This window comes from Electrophorus electricus, chromosome 12 (assembly GCF_041902795.1).
Source record: "Electrophorus electricus isolate QZ-2024a chromosome 12, ASM4190279v1, whole genome shotgun sequence".
NCBI lineage: Eukaryota > Metazoa > Chordata > Actinopteri > Gymnotiformes > Gymnotidae > Electrophorus > Electrophorus electricus.
Genome location: NC_137508.1, coordinates 6,048,315 through 6,055,415, shown reverse-complemented (window position 1 = coordinate 6,055,415; position 7,101 = coordinate 6,048,315). Strand labels below are relative to the sequence as shown.

General features: G+C 36.5%; 1 protein-coding gene and 1 long non-coding RNA gene across 4 annotated transcripts in view; one reads left to right on the top strand and one right to left on the bottom strand.

Moving 5' to 3' along the window:
- The first annotated feature begins 2,768 nt into the window (after nt 1–2,768).
- The window catches only part of vrk2 (VRK serine/threonine kinase 2), a 13,357-nt gene continuing 9,024 nt past the window's right edge, over nt 2,769–7,101 (top strand). The window contains exons 1-7 of one of the 3 annotated variants that reach the window (XM_027024317.3): nt 2,769–3,384; nt 4,370–4,425; nt 4,720–4,789; nt 5,304–5,391; nt 5,511–5,619; nt 6,198–6,290; nt 6,614–6,746. In XM_027024317.3, coding sequence (XP_026880118.2) covers nt 3,258–3,384; nt 4,370–4,425; nt 4,720–4,789; nt 5,304–5,391; nt 5,511–5,619; nt 6,198–6,290; nt 6,614–6,746 — 676 coding nt within the window. In that variant the 5' untranslated portion in view covers nt 2,769–3,257. Of the gene's footprint in view, nt 3,385–4,369; nt 4,426–4,719; nt 4,790–5,303; nt 5,392–5,510; nt 5,620–6,197; nt 6,291–6,613; nt 6,747–7,101 lie in introns of those variants that run through there. The other 2 variants (XM_035531376.2, XM_081724375.1) reach the window with 2 other exon arrangements.
- The window catches only part of LOC145660200 (uncharacterized), a 2,493-nt gene continuing 924 nt past the window's right edge, over nt 5,533–7,101 (bottom strand). The window contains exons 2-3 of the long non-coding RNA XR_014126383.1: nt 5,846–5,899; nt 5,533–5,652 (exon numbers count right to left, since the gene is read on the bottom strand). This is a non-coding gene — a long non-coding RNA (uncharacterized LOC145660200). The remainder of the gene's footprint in view (nt 5,653–5,845; nt 5,900–7,101) is intronic.

Genomic DNA, 7,101 nt, shown 5'->3' with positions numbered 1-7,101 from the left:
GATACAATTAAAGGTACATCTTGTCATTTCAAAACTGATATGGAGACACTGTAACCTAATCTGCTGGAAAACTGCAGGCCGAAGATAGACATGAGGAAGTCCTGCAAATTTGTAAATAGAGCTTCGGTACAAGGTCCATTGCTAAATGATCTGCTGATACATGATCTGCAACTCTAACTTCTTTTCACAATATTTTAGTGCATAAAACTGAATCAAAACCTCTATGTTGTATAATGATTGGAAATATGATAATTGCCTTCAACAGTATTATTTATCAAATAAATCTGTGGTGAATAATATACTGCCCTCAGACAATGTTAACATCTCTAAATTTTGATTACCTTCTTGGTCTAAACATTTAAAATATCATATCACAACTTTCATAATAGGAAGGATGATGCAAAAATCACAAACTCATGTGTGTTTCAGGATGTGTGGGTATACGCCAGAGCGCATTGCTCAACAGTTTTGCAAAGATTTGTACCAACCTGCACAGGGGTGTTCCTTAAAGAGATTCAGTACAATGTTACATGATGTTTAGTTTGGGGTTATAAATTTCAATTTCGCCTCAGGCTTTAGAGACATTAAGGCCCTAATGTAAATGCTGGCTAGAACAAGCTCCCTGGAGCAGACCCAAGCTTTATTAGCATTTCTCTGCCCTTTATATAAAGGCAAAACAGTCACTCATTACAAGTCATTAGATTCACATTATGTATATTTGGAATAGCCATACATCTTATAACAATAAATGCTCTGAAGCCTCAATAATGTAGTGAAGACAGAAAAATTCTCTGAGCAAAACAGTTTGTAATTGGAACATGATGTAGAGGTTGGGATATGCTTATATGGATTACTAATGTGCTTCTTTTGGATAATAACTCCAATAATCTGTAAGGAAATGTGCAGCCTGAAATAATCTCGCCTTTAAACTGCAATTACAGGCTGAATCAAACACTGTTGTTCAGGCAATGCTTTAGGGTGAAAATAGGCAATATTAGCTAACAAGCAGCACACAGCTTTATAGGTTTTATCATTTGTGCTGATGCAGTTGATGCAGTAAGGCCTCTAAAATATTCACTTTACACCCTTATTTTACAGCCAGTCAATATAGGACAAAAACCTGTATGTAAAGACATATTGCATACACCTGCGAAAGGTTTGTGAACTCTTTGGAATACCCATAACATTCTATGTGAATGTCACCTAAAATGTAACCTGACTGATTATCAGTTCTGGTAAAATGTTTGTGGGTATTTAGCATAATGTCATCTTAAGAATAAGAATCTAGAAAAGAACATAGCATAAAAAATAGAATAAAAGCTTTGGATATGTTGGCATCTCCTGCACTTGATAACACCTGAATTTATGAGTTAATCATAAGAATATGATCAAATGAGAGTAGTGTTGAGAGATTGACAGCGGAATACACTAGTGTAAGGCTACTCGGCTGCCTCAGGATCTGGAGCCCTTGCCTCATGACCAAGGAATTCCAAGTTGTATCTGGAAATTCTATAGCAGAATGTCAGGGTGTGTGTCTGTGATCTAAACTCACAAATGGTTGGCACAACAACATGACAATGATCCAAAACACAGAAATATGTCAATAATAAAATGACCCAAATGGATGAAATTACATTCTATACAAATTGTCTGACCTCAGTACAACTGTAATGTTATGGTGTGATATGAAATTGTCAATTCATGCAAGACACCACAGAAATTTACATGAACTGGAATTGATTGTTTGACTGTTCATTTATTAAGATATGACACTTCGATATAACATGTTGTCTGTTAAATTAAGAACTGATCTCATTTTAAGAGACATTCATGCAGAAATCTAGATAATTTCAAAGGTTCCCTTTTCTTACAACTGTACCTTACAACAGTATGGACTATTTAAAAAATAACCATTTAGTGAAACATGTCATAAAAATATGTGGCTTGTTTTTTGAAGTGCTTGTAGGAGAAACATGTGGGTGGTCAGGAGTGCATACTGATCTGTCAAGACAGTTGTACCAAAACTCATCTGACTACATTAGATGGCCATGGTGAAAATAACAGCCTGCCTGCTTGCAGTCCATATTGAGTACGTATTACTGATGGACATAGCACATTAACAGACTCATTATCTCTTTCAGACCATATGGACCTGGGCTGGGGTGGGTCACTGCAATGCCACCCTGAGCTGCTCTCCCTAATTACAACAATTATGTCATCTCCATCATAAGGGGCATTTATGGAAAATGGTGGCATGGCCCCTCAAGATTGGTGTCACTGCACTCTAAACTACCAGAGAGTAAGTGAGATGTGTCCTATGACCCATACAAAGCCCAAATGTGTTCATTTTTCAGTTATTTGATACATATGCAACTGGCACCAGAAGCATGCTGTAGCCAGAGCAGAACCCTAACTTTTAGGGAATAATTTTTAACACTGCATGGTACACTAAGCTATTAATTATCATGATACTAGGTGTTTTGTCGTCATCAGGTTCATGCTAAAATTATTTTTCATGTGGTAAGTACATGGATCATTTCCAAAAACACTGGCTCTTGTAGGTACTTTCATTATTTATAACTAGCCCTTTTAAAGTTGATCGACGTCAAATCAGACCTATGGTGATAATTGCCTTACCGGTTGTTCCCGCCTCTAGACCAGAATAATTGGTAGTTACATTTTTTTTTAAAGTTTCTCCCTGCTCCCGATTGGTTATAGTTTATTTACAATCCGCATAGCGGGAGTGCCCAAAACGAAACTCTTGGGAAGTTAAAACTTTGACACAGAAGTGTAAAGGAGAACTGACAGAGAAGTGGTGGTTTTATGACGCTGGAGAATTTCATACATGTAGCATCTTACTTGCTATATTATTCGCAAATAACGGTTTTCTGGCATAGATAACTAGTTCGCTCCAGTAAATGTGTCTAGTTGTTTGGTTAGGTAAGTTAGGATAGCAAACGGGTTGCTAGCTAGGTTAGCTTGCGTGCTAAATGCCAACAATTCATGTTTCGCTTTTGCTCGTTGACCAGTTTAATTTGTTTCGATTCTGAGGAGTTTGGCTAGCTAGTTACTAGTTAGCTATCGGTTAGCCAACGAATTTGACTGGTGTCACTCCAAATATCTATTATACACATACTTACACGCTGAAATATAACTTAAATATAGCTAAATAGTAGGACAGTAGCACAGCTGCCTGGTTTTGTTAAATCTTTACTGTCGTTACAAATAAAAGCGAACTAAACAGCTAGCAGACATTAATGGCGCCTAAGATGAGGGCACTACCTCGTCCGTTGCCCGACGGGTTTATTTTGACAGACACAGAGAAGAAGAAGTGGCGTCTTGGCCAAATAATTGGCACGGGTGGATTCGCGCAGATTTACTCGGGTAAATCCTGGAATAATGTTCGGTCGGACTGGTGATTTCCTTTCGCCATTACAGCGTTCAGGTTTTTAGTTTCTGTTTAGCTACTCTCATATGTATATATATATATATATATATATATATATATATATATATATATATATATATATATATATATATAATAGCTGGTCATGTTACACACACACACACACACACACATATATAGCTAGCTGGTCATGTTACATATATATATATATATATATATATATATATATATATATATATATATATAGATAGCTGCTCATGTTACAAATTATTTTAGTGAGGTTCACGACACTAAAATAATGTCTTTTGACTAACTTAGGGTTTAGAAATATACAATACTGTGCAAGTCTTAGGCCACCATTAGTTGTGTTGTTTTATCAGTGGTACAATGATCATATATAAATATTAATATATGCCAAATATTAATATATGTTTCTTTATTAAGATACAAAATATATATAATATGTACACAAAATAATAATAATAATAATAATAATAAACAATGAATAAATAATTCAGAACAAAAGGCTTCTACAAGCAAAGGTCAGTGTTTAGTGTGACCTTCCTTGGGACTAAGCACATCTTTTGTCGAGACTGTCCTGAAGTTCACTTCCCAGACTTCTTGAGATTTAGGTCTTCTACTGTTCACGTGTGAGAGGAGGTCACACTAAATACTTGCCACTGTAGCCTATAGAAGCTGTTTCTCTGATTTATTTCTGTTTTTTTAATACTGCATACACATTTCCTGTATTATCTGGTTGTATTCTAATAAAGAGACAGAAATAATTGTATATGGTCATTACCTTTGCTAACACGACATATCTAATGCTGGCCTAAGAATTGTACAGTGCTGTATATACCTAATCAACCATTGAGGAGTCTTCTATGTTCCTTATGTTTTATTATTATCACTGCTGTTATTTTATTATTATCACTGCTGTTATTATTATATTTTGTCTCATAGCTTCACGTTATCCGGCTACAGCTGCACGAGAGGATACTGATTATGTCATTAAAGTCGTAAGTACAGTATCTATCTTGTGGTGTAGCTATATTTCTAGAGAAATGGTATTTATAAACACTTCATTTTAACATTAATATCTAGGGTACAAAATAGAATCTGTGGTAATCACAGAGGGATACATTGCTGCTGTTCCCACACCTTGCTGTGCCTGGTTCTTCTAGATTTTCCTAGTCTTTTCTGTGTTACATTCACAAGCTCTACTCTACCTTGAGTACCGGTGCGAATGACTGTCTTTGTACTATATTTTTGGTGTGTTAATATAATTTGCTTAAAATCAATGGTCTTTGTAGGAATATCATGAGAATGGATCCCTGTTCACAGAGCTGAAGTTCTATCAAAGAGCAGCAAAAACAGATAGTAGTAAGTACCATTAGCAGTGGATGGACATGGCCTACATAATCTTGATTTATTCAGTATAGAGTACTTGGATATATTATCACAGTTGTGCTACAGAACTATGCAATATATAGATTATGCTATAGTCAAATGAAATAAGGAACAGATACAGTTTTAAGAGTGGTGCTAAATAAACTTGCTGTAAAACCCATCTAACATGCTATTGGTGAAAAAAGATGTAGATGTAAATTTGCAAGGTTGGATGAATGAATAACCCAAAGCAAGCAAGCAAGCACCTCTGTCATTATACTCTGGGCAATACCAACTTGTTTTAGCTCTACTTCAGAGAGTTCGACCAAATTCCAGATAAAGCAGCTGCTTTTTCCTAAGGGCATCTGACCACCTGCCAGGCTGAGGCACTGCCAGTCAAGTTTTCTCAGCTACATTTTGTGTGTGTATGCATGTGTTATCATGCTATCTCTATAGCATTGGATCTTCTGAATTTATCAGTGTTTATTGATCTTTTTTAATATCTTAGTTAACACATGGAAGAGACGCAAAGGCCTTGATTTTTTGGGTATCCCAAAATACTGGGGCTCTGGATACTGTGACCACGATGGAAAAAGGTATGTTTTAGCCTTTGCTCATCATATTGACAATAATGTTAGTAGCAGTACTGCTCTGCAACTATTCATATTTGCTCTTTAACAAAGCACTCTTATGGAGTTTTCTTGTGTCTGAGCAGATACAGGTTCATGGTGATGGACCGGCTGGGCACTGACCTGCAAAAGGTTTTTCTGGAGAATGGTGAACAGATGAGGAAGGAGACAGTGTTGCAGCTCGGTTGCCTCATCGTAAGTCAACTTCAGCACCAGGATTCACTAGGACTGAATGCAAGAGGATAGAAATGTCATAAACATGTTCATACCTAATCTTAATATGCCTGCCTAAGTGGGTTCACTTGCCTTGTATGGTTGGCTAACTTTCTTCATTAAGACTGCAGATTAAAAGTGACACAAACAGGACTGGCCGTACAGTTTCTTTAAAATAGAACATGCTCCATGTATATAGTGTCATTACCTGATTTTTCGTTTCCCGTGGACTTGCAAATGCCCCATTTCTGTCTTTAAGTCTCTACAGCATTGACAAAAAAATAATATTGCTATAAATGAGCATGATCTTGGCACTTACACAAAAACTTTCCCTACAAGTGCATTATTACTGTATGTTCAGACCATTTGAATTGCATATTATTAACATTTTCATTATTAGATAAAATAATCTTGAAGATGACCTATGGAATAGCCCTTGAGTCCACCCTAAACACTGTTGGCATACCTGCCTTCTGTCACCAGTCATTATGGAGGGTCATTAGGAACTGGTTAAATTATTCATCTGTTAACCTTACCCTCTGTCACTTTGCCCTCAACAGCTGGACGTGCTGGAATACATTCATGAAAATGAATACGTCCATGCTGACATTAAGGCTGCCAATCTCTTACTGGGTCACAGAGACCCAGACAAGGTTAGTGCATTCTTGTTTATATTATGTCCACAATCAGTGTGGGTCTAATAGCAATATTTTTGCATGCAGCACACACAGAAATTTAACGCAGATTTAAATGATTTGATTATTGCTTATAGTTTCCAAGCATATATTGACCAATGATAGGATATGATGCTCAAGCATCAGAATGACATGTTCTTGCTTTATAGTCAGCAGTGTAACTTCCCCAGCTGTTTTTGGATTGTACTAAGTGTCAGTATGTAACTTAACATGGAGAAGGTGTTAAGCTTGAGAAGAGCTTGGCTTGGGAGGTGACCCTATCCTTGCTATATCTCCTGCAGGTGTACTTGGTGGATTACGGCCTGTCATACAGATACTGCCCTAATGGGGAGCATAAAGACTACAAAGAGAACCCAAAGAAAGGACACAACGGCACTATTGAGTATACAAGCCTTGATGCACACAAGGGCGTAGGTAAAGCTGAACTAATACATTCATTCTTTTATGTGGACTCAAACATGCTGAACCTTCATTGAGAATGTTGAAAATGAGTTACCCACTATTACTTGTGAATGTGATCAACTGTGCTAATGTCCACTAAAAGAACACTAAAATTATTTCAGGTTCTTTTATTCTGTTGTAGTACTTCTATGAATTCATGATGCGTGTAGTTCTCCCTACAGCAAGGCATATATATATATATATATATATATATAGATTCCACCCAGCATATCGTGTTCTTAACTCTAGGTCAAGAATATTGGAAACACATTAACTTGTAAATTGCATACAGTCTTTTTATTGGATATTGATCGCTTTGTCCATGTCT